At 43.5% G+C, this 15,727-nt stretch overlaps 1 protein-coding gene across 1 annotated transcript in view; it reads left to right on the plus strand.

Moving 5' to 3' along the window:
• The window catches only part of usta (uronyl 2-sulfotransferase a), an 85,425-nt gene that overhangs the window by 41,185 nt on the left and 28,513 nt on the right, over nucleotides 1-15,727 (plus strand). The window contains exons 3-4 of the mRNA XM_069932257.1: nucleotides 2,794-2,949; nucleotides 8,117-8,196. Of these exons, the coding sequence (XP_069788358.1) occupies nucleotides 2,794-2,949; nucleotides 8,117-8,196 (236 nt within the window). The remainder of the gene's footprint in view (nucleotides 1-2,793; nucleotides 2,950-8,116; nucleotides 8,197-15,727) is intronic.

The following is a 15,727-nucleotide window of genomic DNA, read 5'->3' on the forward strand; positions in this document are numbered from 1 at the left end:
CTCTGGTCTGTGAACCACATCTGTTAGTGTATGACTGATCCTTTATTATGTTATCTTCAATTGGATTTTTTTGGTTTTCCTTTAAATTGTGACTTTTTTCTCCATTGGCACTGTTTTTCTTGATGTTTTACTGTTTTGCCATGTCAGGTTTCCTTTTTTAATATATTTTATACTAGCAGGATACCCAGCATTGCCCAGGAAATAAACACTCGGGCTTGGTGGTTTTCCTCAGTTTCCTGCTGCCTGCTCCTTGTTTGTCTGGAGGCCCGAGCACTGAGGTGGGCCTGATGTCGCTGTTCTGTTTCCTGCTGCCTACTCCTTGCCTGTCTGGAGACCTGAGCACTGAGATAGGTGCATCGCTACTGTTGTTTCCTGCTGCCTACACTTTGCCTGTCTGGAAGCCTCAACAGTAAGGTGAAACTGATATTCCTCTGCTGTCTCTCGCTTTCTCCTTTGTCTAGTTCTACAGGCTTGTGAAGAGCTTCTGCCAATGTTGCTTCGCTTTTTTGAACCCATATTGAACTGGATTTGGCTACTTGTTTTTATTCTGAATATACATTGATGCACAGCACTGTAACAAGTCAGTGCAAGCTGGTCAAAGAACACTTTTGAAATTCATATGACCTTAAAGGTTAAATTCAAGGTGGTCATGACATTCAGCATCAAATGTTACCTCTACTGAACCTCCTTGGAGATTTCTAGAGTGCTTCATATTGATTTCCATGGATAACAGACAAGCAAACGTACATGCGCAAATATATATTAGATTAAAATATTTTGTATTTTCTCATAATTTACAGCCAGCAGTGTTACAGTCCTGAATTTCTGTTGCTAAATCTGTGTAATCTTTTCAAAGTCTTAATCCTGCTAAAGCACAGTTGCCTCCGGTTCCTCTGTTTTGCTATAAAACTGTGTATTACTGTGGAAGCAGTTTAACTTATTTCAACCAAAGTCAGAGAAAAACTTATTAATCTATTTAGACTCTTTAACCTTACCATCACTATCTTCCCTTGCATTGTATTATTTCCTATGTCTCTTTTTATGTTTTTGTCTAGGTTGTTTCATGCAGATAACTTTGTGTTTATTGTGATTACATCAAATTGTCTAACTAAAAACTATTCAAGTCTATTTTATAGTTAAACCCACAACCCTATTTTAGAGAGAAGATAGCTTGATTATCCAGATTCACTTCTACTTAACACACTGAAAGCCATCACAGCACCTTTTTTTCCTTCAACTTTAACTGAATTCCCCACTTTCCAAAATCCTAATTTTATTTTTGTACGTTACAACTACTCTTTGAAACTGGGCTCTATACTAGTTGCACAGCATAATCAAAAGTCTCCTCTGTTTATACTGGCAAAACTTCCAATAATTGCCTTGTATAACTTTGTGAACACAAACCCCTACCCCAACTTTTCAATCATTTATTTAAAACGTTACCCAGAGTAGAATAACTCAGTTTAGATCAAATATCTGATCTCTGATATTTTTTTCATCCATGAACTTGTCAAATAAATGGACCTGAAAATCTATGGTAACATTTTTCATGTATGAACTGATTATAAAGTAAGCTTGTTTTTTTTTTTTAATATTTTCTTTTTTTTTATTTTCTTGTTTTATTTTTATTCTTTGCTTTGTCCCGTAGTGTACTAAATTGCAGAAATTCTGATAAAACTGAACCAAAACTACTTTGAACCCATTTACTATGCAACTTTCTGCCTTTCATTGGGTTTATGATGCTGGTGAAATTGATGCTGGAAAATCTTGTAAAAGACCTAAACTTGAACAGTAGTAAAGGATTATTCTTTTTATGATCCCTTTTTTCTAGAGAATGGTTTGTGGTTGATTAACAAATTGCCCAAACTACAGTGTGACCACATAATCCAACATTATCCCTGCTGAAAGAGTGGCTAATCTTTTGTGGTGGAAGATAACTGCAGACTTGTTGTCCCAGAATTTGAGTGCTGAATCGTCATTAGCTGAGACTGACGAGAACAGAGTTTGAACACTATATTTTGGCTGGAAAGATATGTTCCAGTAATACAAGGCCATCTTATCTGTAGTTTTTTTCCCATCTTCTCTGAATGTTGATCTATGGGTCTGTTACACATGATGCTGAAGGACATGTTCTTGGAGATCAAGTTTATTTTTTTTACTTGATTTGCAATATTCATTTATTTTTTGGCAGAGCATCAGGAGAAATAGGACATTGGTACCTCAAAATGTTCTTTGGAACCCTGATAACGCAAATGCAGGAGATAGGGATGATCCAGTGAAAGGACAGGCAGATAAGAATTTTTCATATTTTTATTTGTTAGCATCCCTCACAATATCTGGTTGCAATGAGTGTTCAGGGACTTCTGGCTTCCTTCAGCTCAGCAGACATGGGGTGTTGATGGAAAGGACTTGTCTCATCTATCACTGTTTGTTCAAGATCAAGAGACTTTAATTATAATGTAATAAAACAGAAAATGTATTATTACATGAAATTTTCCTTTAGTTTACTGTAAGGCAGACAATGATTTGCCATCAGCAGAAATTGCCTGGCACTCCTTACAGTCAGAGAAAGAGTGCCCCCTCAGAGTAGCCATTGCTACCGTGTACATTAGGTGGGTGTTTGTGAACACTCCTTGTGTATCTTTATGTATGTGTGTGCCTATAGTAGATGAAAATTAGACTGCAGATGAAACTACACCAGAGCACTAATTCCAAAATTTTTACTCCATCATCAGTATAGCTGAGTTAACCCTGGAACAGCTTTTAAATTAGCCATACTTTTCTTTTGACCAGGTGATGCCTTTCCCCAGCCAGCTGGTTTACAACAGAGTTGGAAAATGTGGAAGTCGGACTGTGGTGCAGCTTTTGAGGGTTCTTGCAGAGAGAAACCATTTCAACCTCATGAATTCAGACATTCACAACAAAACCAGGCTAAATAAAAATGAGCAGGTGAGCTTCACTATTCTCAAGTTTGCATCTTCTGAAGAAAACTCCCTTGACCTCCAGGATGGTGATGTTGTTTTTGCTTAATTGCAACTAAGCACTGGCAAGAGTCATACATGCCAGCAACAATATTTATGAGATTCTTTGCCTAACTGACATGATGAGCTTGTTCTTTTTAAAACTGGCAGTCATAAATTTGATTTTAAGCTCACTGATAATCAGGCAGACATTTGGACCTGCTGATCCCTCATTTCAGCGTAGCTAGAAGCAGTTGCATTGCACTGACCCTGAGTTCCTTGAGGCTGCAGGCTCTAGCTACAGCAGTTTCCATTTATTCAGATCTTTAATGGTTCTCAAATCTGCAGAAACACTAAAGCTGCAGAAGCTGAATCTTGAGCAAGAACTTGGCAGATCTATGAAAAAAAGCGGTCAGTTAATGTTTGGAGTCAGGACCCTTATCATCTTATCATGACTTAAGGTACAAAGGTAAAATTACATACAAGGGTGAGAGAAGCTGGGGGAGATGCCCATAGATGTTAGGACAAAAGGTTGGAGAGATGGAAAGACAGGTAGGAGGAGAAACCATTAGTCGGAGGGGGGATGGGATAGCGGTGGCAGCAGGGGCAAGAAAGGTAGAGAGAAAGATAAGGGTACAGGAGTAGGTAAAGAGTTGGAAACAAATGGAATCAGATGTGGGGATTACCTAAAATCAGAAAGCTCTGTGTTCATGCCCATAGGTTTAAGGTTGCCCAGAAGGAATATGAAGTGTTCCTCAGGTTTAGATTTGGTATCGCTTTGACAGTAGATAAGGCCAAGGAGAGAGATGTCACTACATGAATGGTTGAGGAGGTTGAATTGGTTAACAACAGGAAGCTCGAGTTTAGATCCACAAGCAGAGGGAAGATGTTCAATGAAACGGTCATCCCATCTGGAGAGTTTTCAGCTATGCATTGTGAACATCCAATGGTTGAAGGACCTCGAGCAAGCTTCTTTGTAAGTCAAGTTATGATTTTACCCTTGCCACAAAAGTTATTGATCTCTGCATCTCCCATGTTCCTGGCTGCTATAAGACAAGGAGAAGCTTATTTAATTTTGGTAACCAAAGCAAAACCTGGTTGAATATTGATCATTGGTTGCTCACCACAGTCCATTTGATTCATCAAAGTAGTTTCCAATTTGAATAATTTTTAATGATTGTAAAATCCAGTTCTTGATCATAATATTAAATGTAATTTAAAGTTTATTGTTGTTATTGAATATAATTAAATCTAGCTGAGACAGAAAAGAAAAATGCATGTGCCACTGAACAAAAAATATTTAAGAGCATGCTGGATAGGGTTCAGAGAAAATTCTCATAATTCTTGGAATGAGGGATCAGCATACGAGAAAGGTTTTACAGCTCTTGGACTGTACTGCTCGGAGCTCAGAAGAATGAGGGCGGACTTCATAGAAGCATTTCGAAAGGCCTGGACGGAGAAGATGTGGCAAAGTCAAGGACAAGAGGGCACAACTTCAGAATTAAAGGGCACTCAACAGATGAGGAGGAATTTCTTTAGTTAGAGAGTGGTTAACATCTGAATTTTGCTGCCTTGTGTGGCTGTGGAGTTCAGGTTGCTGTGTGTATTTAAGACAGATAGGTATCTGAATAGTCAGAGCGTCAAAGGATATGGGGAGAAGGCAGGGGGATAGAGCCTGAGCATGAGAATGGATCAGCTCATGATGGAATGGCAGAGTGGACTTGATGGGCTGAATGGCCTACTTCTATATATTTATGGAAATAAAAGTTTTTAAAATTATGTCAGTTTACATGTTTAAAACTATTTTGTTTTTAAAGGAGTAATTTTTAAGATTTTCTCCTTTCATTAATTCTTAATGGTTTTAAAATATTACAAATATTTTTGAATGATGGGAAACCTGTTTTTTTTTCCCCCTTTGCATGACTCGGACCACTTGTCCCATGATGGTGCAATGCTACTACAGTGTTTCCACCTCACCTTTTAAATGGGTATTTTCTTGATCCTTTCTCCCCAGGGCTTCATGTTGGAGCCTCAGGATGGTTCCAGTAGTCAAAAGACACCTCTCTGGCTCCCCTTGTTTCCCAGGAACAACAATCCTTTGAGGAGGGACATGTTGCCCAGTCTTCTCCCCTCATAGATTCCGTCTATCTGACCAGTCCACTGGCTTGCCGTAGTCTGCTAGCAGGTTGATCAAGTTGCCAAACCCAGCACTACTTCCAGTCCACCCTGGGATTTTGTCCCATACACACACAGTCGTTTTTGTTAGCCCTGTTCCCACACATCACAACAATCTGTTTTTCTGGTTCTTTGAACCCTGCTTGCTGCACCAATTGTGATGGGGGAGCAAGTTTGAAGGGTGGCAATCCTGGGCACATTCCATACCAAACAATGAGTTTTATTTACATGCGAGAGTAATATGCACCCGCATGTGCACACACTCGCAAAACAGTAACACACAAATCATGCACATCGGATACAAGTTGACTACTAATGATCACAACTCCAGATGGCACAGCAAGGGTTAAAACAAACTACCTGCCACCCCTTCCCTGACTAGCAGGCACAACACACCAATTAACTAAGCTGCAATTTACAATGAAACTTGTCCGTGAACTATTCTTTGCAAACGATGCCGCTTTAGTTGCCCATTCAGAGCCAGCTCTTCAGCGCTTGATGTCCTGCTTTGCGGAAACTGCCAAAATGTTTGGCCTGGAAGTCAGCCTGAAGAAAACTGAGGTCCTCCATCAGCCAGCTCCCCACCATGGCTACCAGCCCCCCACACATCTCCATCGGGCACACAAAACTCAAAACGGTCAACCAGTTTACCTATCTTGGCTGCACCATTTCATCAGATGCAAGGATCGACAATGAGATAGACAACAGACTCGCCAAGGCAAATAGCGCCTTTGGAAGACTACACAAAAGAGTCTGGAAAAACAACCAACTGAAAAACCTCACAAAGATAAGCGTATACAGAGCCGTTGTCATACCCACACTCCTGTTCGGCTCCGAATCATGGGTCCTCTACCGGCACCACCTACGGCTCCTAGAACGCTTCCACCAGCGTTGTCTCCGCTCCATCCTCAACATTCATTGGAGCGCTTACATCCCTAACGTCGAAGTACTCGAGATGGCAGAGGTCGACAGCATCGAGACCACGCTGCTGAAGATCCAGCTGCGCTGGATGGGTCACGTCTCCAGAATGGAGGACCATCGCCTTCCCAAGATCGTGTTATATGGCGAGCTCTCCACTGGCCACCGTGACAGAGGTGCACCAAAGAAAAGGTACAAGGACTGCCTAAAGAAATCTCTTGGTGCCTGCCACATTGACCACCGCCAGTGGGCTGATAACGCCTCAAACCGTGCATCTTGGCGCCTCACAGTTTGGCGGGCAGCAACCTCCTTTGAAGAAGACCGCAGAGCCCACCTCACTGACAAAAGGCAAAGGAGGAAAAACCCAACACCCAACCCCAACCAACCAATTTTCCCCTGCAACCTCTGCAATCGTGTCTGCCTGTCCCGCATCGGACTTGTCAGCCACAAACGAGCCTGCAGCTGACGTGGACTTTTTACCCCCTCCATAAATCTTCGTCCGCGAAGCCAAGCCAAAGAATTTACAATGAGTGAGACACTACAGTCTCTCTTGGGTGCATGCCACAAAGACCTCACACCTTCTATCACCCACAGCCTGAAACCTGGAGTGGAGCTCAGGGTTTTTTAATCCTGCAGCTGGCTAGGGGGCTAGCCCAGGTAGGTCCCTGTGACATTGGGTTGGGAGGGGGATCAATTGGAAGGTGTCTTTTGACATGGGAAACTGCCTTTCGATCTGCCTCCTGCTGGGTGGTCAGATAACCCTGCAGATGCAAGAACATGGAAAATTCTTTGTTCTGACTAGCTTCCTGTCCAACCTGTTGGATAATCCTCCATGTCACAGGGAGCTAAACCATAGATTTAAAAACCAGGATGATTTTTTTCTAAAATGAAGGCAATGCTTCACTATAAGCCAGTGTCAATCAGCAAATGTGAGATGATGAGTGAGGACTTGTTAGGACATGGTTTTATACAACCAAGTTTATGAGAGTGGAACAAGGGATTCCAGCTGGAGTAGCAACAAAACTTAGTTGAACCTTTCAGATGCAGTGGAGCTGAGTCAGGGACAGGATTAAAGCTCGGTAGCTGAGATGTATTGTCCTAGTGATGGTATGTATCAGCAAATCACGGTGTCCAACTCTTGTTGGCATTGTATTTAGGGGACCAATCCAGCTAAATCTGGATAATTGGAGCTCAATGGTGGTAGTAGCATTACATGTCACAAGTCAGTCGTTAGATTCTTACCCTCTGGAGATTATCGTTGTTTGGCTCTTTTGTGGTATAAAGGTTTCATGCCATCTATCAGTTGTCCAGATCTTGTGACAAAAAGGCATCAACTGCTTCAATTTATTAGAATTTGTGAATAGAATTGTTCTTTCAGTAAGCATCTATGATTCTGACTTTAATAAGGTCATTGGCTTGGACTGAGGACACTGCCTTGAGGAGTTCCTACTACAGTGGCCTAGTTGACCTTCCACAACCATCTTCCTCCAACCATGGCACAACTTCAACCATTAGAGTACTTTTCTCATTATTTTGCTTTTGCCAGAATTTGTTGATGTCAAGGATGGTCCCTTTCACCTTGCCTCTGGAATTTAGCTGTTTGATCATATTTGGTCCAAAACTGTGATGAGAGCAGGAGTTAAATAGCCCCTACAAAATCCAAACTGGAATTTGCTAAGCAGAAAATAAAAGCAGAAATGGATTGAAGAGAGAGGAGCTGACAATGACAGCTGAAATGGGCACCAGGAAAGAAGTTGTGTGGTCAGAAAGTTCATAGGATTAGAATTGAGGAAGTTGGAGGTGGGACTCCTTCAGATAATGCATTTGGAGAAGCCTCAAGGAATTCAGCAGCTGTGGAATAATCCAACATTTTGACCAGTGGGCTGGAGAAGGAAGGAAACCACCAATGGTTGAGCCTCCTGTGTTTGCAGCTCCATTCCCAATGTGTTTTTGATCATGATAAGACACTGCTATCCTTGGAAAAGCTGTGGGAAAATTAGCATAGCATTTGGCTTGGAGCTAAAGAATGTCTGACATAACTTTACTCTTTCTAAATTTTGCAGATGCAATTAATCAACAATATCAGCATTGGAGAACGACCTTACTTGTATACAAGACACGTCCATTTCCTCAACTTTACAAGGTATTTTTAAAAACTTTTTCTTGTTTGCACGGTTATGAAATCTACCCCAAATAAAACTGGATCTTTTCTGAAGTAAGTTCCAAAAGTGACTTGGATTGTTGACAAACATTATTCCTCTGGTCTCCCCAAAGTGTCAGTTTTCCTCTGTCAGAAGCTTGTGCATTTAAGAACTGTTTCAGGAATTGATGGTGTTGTTTGGAGACACTTCATATATTTCTTAACCACCTTGCTACTCTTTCTTTCAATCACTTTGTGAGAAAGTGTCATACTTTAGCTGCTGTTTGTGAAGTTTTTCTCAAATTCCCTCTTCCACCCTTGACCGACTATTTTGTATTTATAGCCCTTAATTTTGAATTTCACAAGTAAGTAGAAATACATTTTCCGTGTCAACACTTTTGAAATGATTCACTTTTCAAAGAAAATTGAGTTCATTCCTTTTCTGTAAAAAGGGCCTTTCAATGTTTTATTTTGTAACGTTTTATTAATTGCACTATGAACCATAATCAACAAAAATATGTACAAATATTTCTCATTAAATATATACAGTGACAGTCAAATGTTTGAAGTGACTTCTTTTGGATATTAGTGGAAAAATGTTGTCCTCTTTTCAATCACTTTTATATAGTATAGAGATTATTCGCATCTAATGAAACCAAAGCTCTACACATTAGCATCACTACATACTCATCTTGCCTTGGTTTTACAATTTTCTGGACAAGCAATGGAATACCTGACTTCTAATACAAGAAGGTGCTTAGGTCCAGGAGCAAGACAACTGAGGAATATATGGTGGGAATGGCAAACAGAAAGGAGTGCAGCAAACTAGGTGAAGAGGACAAGCAAGTGAAGGTAGATATATGATGTTGGATTGGGGTTTATTTGTTCATTGGTTAGGAAAAGGAAGAAGACTGGGAAGATGAACACTGAAGTAGAAATGGGGTGGAGTAATGGGATGGGAAGGGTGTAATTATAAAAAAAAATTGTTTCCTATGATAACAGGATGGAAACCAATTTTTAAATGATTCTTGAATAATTTGTATAATGAATTTTATCTTTGTTGTTTTCAAGATGTCATGGATGCAGTTTTATTGATAACAATGGTAATGAGAGTTGTGGTTATGAAGGGAGATCTATTTTTTATTTAGAAAAGAGCCCAACTCCAACTGGCATGTTAAGCATGGTGAATCCTTAGAGTAAAATTTACCCTGCCCTCTTTCATGGACCCTTCTGGCCCATGACTGAGCCAAAAAACCTGTTGCCCCCAGGGTTCTTGCTCAACCAGAAGCTTCTCACGATGCGATGCTTCAGGTATGCCATTCTGAAATATCTTCAAGGAGTCTGGGTGACGGAAAGAGGATGCCTACTGCAACAAAGGCCGCAAGATTCCAGCTGTCAGTTCAGAAAATGGGAACAAAGTCTGTTGATCCAGCTGCCTTCGAGTCTCAGTCGAAGATGATTAGCAGCAATTGAATTGCCAGTCAGACATCCTAGCTCATTATTATAGTCTAATTGTTGTGGAGGTGTTATTTATTTCATCCAGAAATGGACTTTATTCATAATAAATTATTTACAAAAGGAGAACAGTTCAATCTCTTCACAACCTTAGTTTCGTATCCATATACTGTATTTCCATCATTGAACATTATTACATTATTTCCATTTGCACCATTGCCACCACTGTGGCGGTTTGTCATTACTCCCCTGCCGCCCCCTGTTTGAGGGGCTTCCCCTCGGTCTCATTCTCTCAATACTCTGTAATGGAAGGACTCTAGAGCAGTGTTTCTCAATCTTTTTCTTTCCACTTTAAGTAATTCCAATGCCATAGGTACTCTGTGATTAGTAAGGGATTGCTTAAGTTATGTGGGTAGAAAGAAAGAGTTTGAAAACCACTGTTTTAATCGTTCCTAATTGACTCATTACGTGCACAGTTTCATAGCTCCAAAGGAAATGGGCCAATGACAATTTTTCTCACGCAAAATATTTCAGTAACAATCGGATCTAGAGCAGTGATTCTCAACCTTCCCTTCCCAATCACATAAGCAATCCTTTACTAATCACAGAGCACCAATGGCATTGGGATTACTTAAAAGTGGAAAGAAAAAGGTTGAGAACCATTGCTCTAGAGCACACATGTCAAACTCTGGCCCGCGATATAATTATATTTGGCCCGCAAGATCATATTAAATATATATTAGAGTTGGCCCGCTGGCCGCCGCGCCAGTATAGTGCATGCACACTGAAGGTGAAAATGAAGACGCCGGAGGTGTGGAGGGATCTCAGAGTCCCGAATCCCGGGGATCGGAGCGCCGCACTCAGCCCGCCTGGCTCCCGGACACACAGACGCGGCTGGAATTGGGGACCATCCTCGCTGGGTCTGCGCTTCAGTGGCGACGCCGGACCGAACGTCTCGTTGGCAATGCCTTCCCCCTCGCTCCGTGCGCGGCGGACCCTGCCTCCTGCTCCTTTTGGAGACGAGCCCGGTGCCGTGAGATCGCAGTTTAATCCCTCTCCAACTATGGGAGGGGTGTGGGAGCAACGCGCTCTTCTCAGCCAATTCCTCCACCGCCACGGACGCCGGCGTTTCAACGGGGGGTTCTGGTGCCTTCGTCAGGCGACCGACCTGTTGGTCCAAGACAAGGGGAGAGCGTACAAACTCCACACAGACAGCACCTGAACTCGGGTGAACGTGGAGCTGCAACCCCACATTCCACATCAGGACTGTGTGTAAGATTGGGAGCAGTGAGACGGAAGCTTATTTTGTTCCTGTGATTTAAGCCTTTCTTAGGGTGGGGGGGGTCCTTCTCTGACCACTTGCCTAAGAATTAACCTAATCAGATGTGGAGTTACCACAGTACAACAGTTCTCAACCTTTTTCTTTCCACTCGCGTCCCTGTGCCATTGGTGCAGGATTGCTTAAGGTGGTCTGTGGGTGGAAAGAAAAAGTTTGAAGACCACTGCTTTAATCATCCCTCATTGACTCGTCATGTCCACGGTTTCAGACGCTAAAGGAAATGGGCCAATGACAATGAAAGAGTTTATCCAAAACTATTATTAAACATTTATTTTAATAAGAAAAAGTTTAACATTACATATGTTGAAAGAAGAGAAAACATGCAGATGTTGTTGAAAATTTTCAATAAATATTTAGTTCGGCCCTCGACTTAGTCCAAGTTTTTAATTTTGGCCCTCCGTGAATTTGAGTTTGACACCCCTGCTCTAGAGTGTGGTCCTTTCCCCACAAAGTCCTTGTGTTGGCTGCACCAAGCCTCAGTGTGTCCCTCAGCATGTACTCCTGCAGCCTATAATGCATTCCCTCATTGACATCTCTATGTGTTGAAAGACCATCAGGTTTCAGGCAGACCAAAGTGTGTCTTTCACCGAGTCTATGGTCTGCCAGTATTTCTGGATGTCTGACTGTGTTCCACTGGGAATAGCCTGTAAATCAGAGAGCCCTCTGTCACACTTCTGCTGGGGATGAACCATGACAAGGACCCTTACATCCTTCTCTACACACTTACTAAATCTACATTCTGTAAAGAGATGAGCAATGGTTTCCACTCCACTGCTATCTTCCCAGGGACAACATGTGTTGTAGTTGATGTTCTGGTTGTACAGGAAGGATGTGACTGGGAGGGCTCCTCTCACTGCTACCCAGGCCAAAATCTGGTGCTTGTTTATGAACCATTGTGATGATCCATTCTGCCAGATAACCTGGATGGTCTGCTCCAGGACCCACCTACTGTGTTCATCGAGTCCTCGTTTCTTCGTGTCTGTAGGACATTTTGTGCTGACCACTACCTGTTAGCCTTGTGATCAAATATGTTTGTCCAGAAAAACTTTTCCATGAAAGATAGGAGATGTGGCAAAGTCCAGGTGACTGGGACATTGTACAGCAGTGGGTCAAGGCCCATCGTTCACAACACCTGGGACAGGTGAACCTCAGCACATAGATGAACGGTGCCCTCATTCTTTGGTTCGACGCACAGCCTGATGCAGCCACACTCAAAGGTGGTCTTCAGGATGACAGCCACGTTGGGTACACCCTTGACTCCATTGTCTGGCAACTTGTACGTGGTGACCGTTCAGCCCCATTCTATTTTGAATGCCCATATGAACTAGAAAATTGCTCTGGTGACTGCCAGGGCACAGGGGAAGGGCCACACCTGCACCGAGAGCACTTCGTACCTGATAATCAGGTCCCTTTGTTTTGAAAGGGAGTGCCACGTCTACAGACCCAATTTCTGGTGGATCTCTGCAATCCGCTCTGTTAAATTTTTGTTGCATGCCTCAGCCCCTCCAAACCAGATTCCCAGAACCTTCAGATAGTCAGATCAGACTGTGAAGGGGATGGTAGACTGGTCAGGCCATTCACTAAAGAGCATTGGACTGATGCTCTTTTGATTTCCTCTGGCACTTAAATGGTGATTCAAAATAGTCGCAGATGATGATCAGTCTGTGGACTGATCACGTAGCTGAATAGAAGATGGCAACGTTGTCCATGAACAGAGAGGCTTTGATGTGAATGCCTCCACGACCTGACAACATCACTCCTTGTATGTCCTCATCATTCCTGATAGATTCACCAAAGGGCTCTTTGCAGCATACAAGTAAACAGGAGAAAACCGGCAACCCGGCCTGACTCCAAACTTGATGGGGAAGCTGTCTGTTTCCCACCTATTGAATTAGACTGCTCAACAGATGTTCGTGTAGAGCAGTTTAATCCAATTCCGGATTCCCTCACCTAAGCCCATCTCTGTCATGTACGTGTGTGATATTTCGTCAAAAGCCTTCTCCTGGTCTACATTGACTAGGTAGGTGTCCACCCCCTGTCCTGCACATAGGCGATGGTATACCTGAGCAGCACGAGGCTGTCAGAGATTTTTCTGTCTGAAATCGTGCAGATTTGATCTGGGTGGATCACCTGCCCTAGGACAGACTTGACTCAATTGACAATGGCTTTGGACAGGATTTTGTAGTACACATTTACCAATGATATGGGTCTCCAAATCCTGATATCCTCCTTCTCCCCCTTCTGTTTGAAGATGAGGGTGATGATGCTCTTCTTCGTGGAGTCTGACATGCTGCTTGCCAGGGGCATGGAGTTGTATACTTCCAGCAGGTCCGGCCTCACCCAGTCCCATAGAGGTAAGCTGTTGCTTCCAGGAGTTTGACTCGACCCAAAAGAATAGATGAGGTCCATTAGCTCCCCCAGGGTAATTTATTGGTCCATCTTTCCCACTTTCTGTTGCCTAAGACGTTTGTGATGGAGAACAGGAGATTTTAGAAGTCCATTCCGTCTGTAGCCAGACAGTTCGGCATAAAAGGATCTGCTGATCCTCTGTATGTCAGTCTGTGAGTGAGAATGTGAACCTTTTGGAAGAAGAGCCCCTTCTTCAAGGTATGTGAGTAGAAAAAAAAGCAGACAGGCGCCTGTGCGTTTTATATTTAAACAAAATCTGCAGGAGAAGGGAAGAAATGGCAGGGGAAGAAGCATAGACCACAGACAAAAGATGATAATTGAACATAGATAGGACAGAAGAGGAACGGTAAGAATTGATTGTTGGAGGGTGTTGCTGCCTGAGTGCAGAGCTGAAGGATGGGAAGTGGGCTAATGGAAACTGGATAAGTCTGTGTTAATGCCATCTGGTTGTAGGGAGGCGTTGTTCCTCCAATTTGCATGTTTGGCAGTGCATGAGGCCATGAACAGACATGTCAGCATGGGAAATGGGGCAGGGAATTGAAATGGGTTGCCACTAGACAGAGCTAAGGAGCTGAATGAAGCAATCTCCCAGTCTGTCTCATCTCTCCGGTAGAGCAGACCACACCAGGAGCACCAGATGTAGTGGATGACTCCTGCAGATTTACGAATTAAGTGTTGCTTCACTTGAAAAGACTGTTTGAGGCCCTAAAACAGTTGTGACGGAGGAGGCATGGCCACGTGCAGCACTTCCTGCAGTCACAGGCTTAGATGCTGAGGGTGGTGGGAAGGAAGGAATAGATGAAGGAGTTACAGAGAGAAAGGTGTGTCCAGTGGTGTGAGGCCTGAGTTGATGGTAGTAGAGGGAAGCCACATTTTTTGAGGAAGGAAATCTCAGATGATCTTGCATGGAAGACTTCATCTGGGAGCAGTAGTTTGATGGGGTTTGGTGGGGTAAGAAAGAGAAGGTATCTGAGAGTTGTCTCTAGTTTCAGCCAGATAGTGGTCAGTGTGCCAGTCCACAACAGTGCCACCCTTGTCTGTGTGTTTGATAGTTTGGGATTGGTGTGGAGAGAGTGGAAAGCAGAGTGTTCTGAGGGGTTGGGAATAAATTAAGTGAGGGGAGTGGTAAAGTCGAGATAGTTGATGTCTCAGAGGTATTTGGAAATGTAAAGATCCAAAGTGGGCTGAAGGTTGGAATGTGGTGTCCACAAAGAGGAAGAAGGTTTATTCGGTGTGGGGTGGGGGGGTGTAGAGGATCCTGGTTGTAGAAATAGGCACGGAGACAGAGCCAACAGAAGAAGAGTTCGGCATCATAGCATGCACAGAACTTGATGACGTGTGGGTGAAGGGAGATGAGAATGAGCCCTCTGCTGAATGTTCTGTCTCTGAAAGGTGAAAGTTAAAGGGGATAGTAAAGACAAGGCAGGGGTAGGAGTGGGTGTTAGGGTGATTGGGTGCAGGGTCGGAGGGATCTAATGGAGGAAGGGAAGGTTGGGGGTGTGAAAGGGGCCAAGGTGAGAGTTTGTGATAGAGGATGGGTCTTCTAGGCCGCTGGAGCGAGAGTGAATGTTTGTTTTGGAGGCTTAGTCCTGTAGGCTGCTGGGGCAGGGGTGGGAGTTCGCAATGGAGGCCAATTCTGCAGGCTGCTGAGGTGGAGACCCATGTCAAAGGTTTGGTCCTGTAGGCCACTGGTGTCAAGGTGGAGAACTGCATCAGAGGCTTGGTCATGTAGGCTACCGGGGCTGAGGTGGAGATCGCATCAGAGCTTTGTTCCTGTAGGCCGATGGGGTCAAGGTGGAGATCTGCATCGGAGGTGTTTGGTTCTGTCGACCACCGGGGTAAAAGTGGAGAAAAATGTTGGAGGTTTGATCCTATAGGGCGCCAGGGCTGAAGTGGAAACCTGTGTCAGAGATTCAGTCCTGTTGGCCATAAGGGCTGTCAGGGCCGAGGTGGAGAACTGCGTCTGAGGTGACTCGAGCTGCAGACTAGGGAGGCAAGGTCATGATCCTCGATTGACATCAGGTGAATATAGAACTGGCATTTGAATGTGTGGTTCTGATGGAAGATAGGAGAGGTCCATGGCAAGAGTTATTGATTGAGGTTCGGAGCTGTGGTAGCAAGACGCGAGGATCCACTGGATTCTACGCATGGAGGCTATGATGATTGGTTGGATATGGCGAGAGAAGCAAAGAGAACAAGAGACAATGCAGTGCAGGTACCCAAGATCCTTGTGGGGGCCAAACGTGGAGGCCTGGTAACGGAGGTAGAAACCATATGGCACAAGATGGCGATGGAGACAAGTTGCCAGGAAGGACACGTGACTGTAGAAGC

The sequence above is a fragment of the Narcine bancroftii genome, chromosome 4 (assembly GCF_036971445.1).
Source record: "Narcine bancroftii isolate sNarBan1 chromosome 4, sNarBan1.hap1, whole genome shotgun sequence".
Lineage (NCBI taxonomy): Eukaryota > Metazoa > Chordata > Chondrichthyes > Torpediniformes > Narcinidae > Narcine > Narcine bancroftii.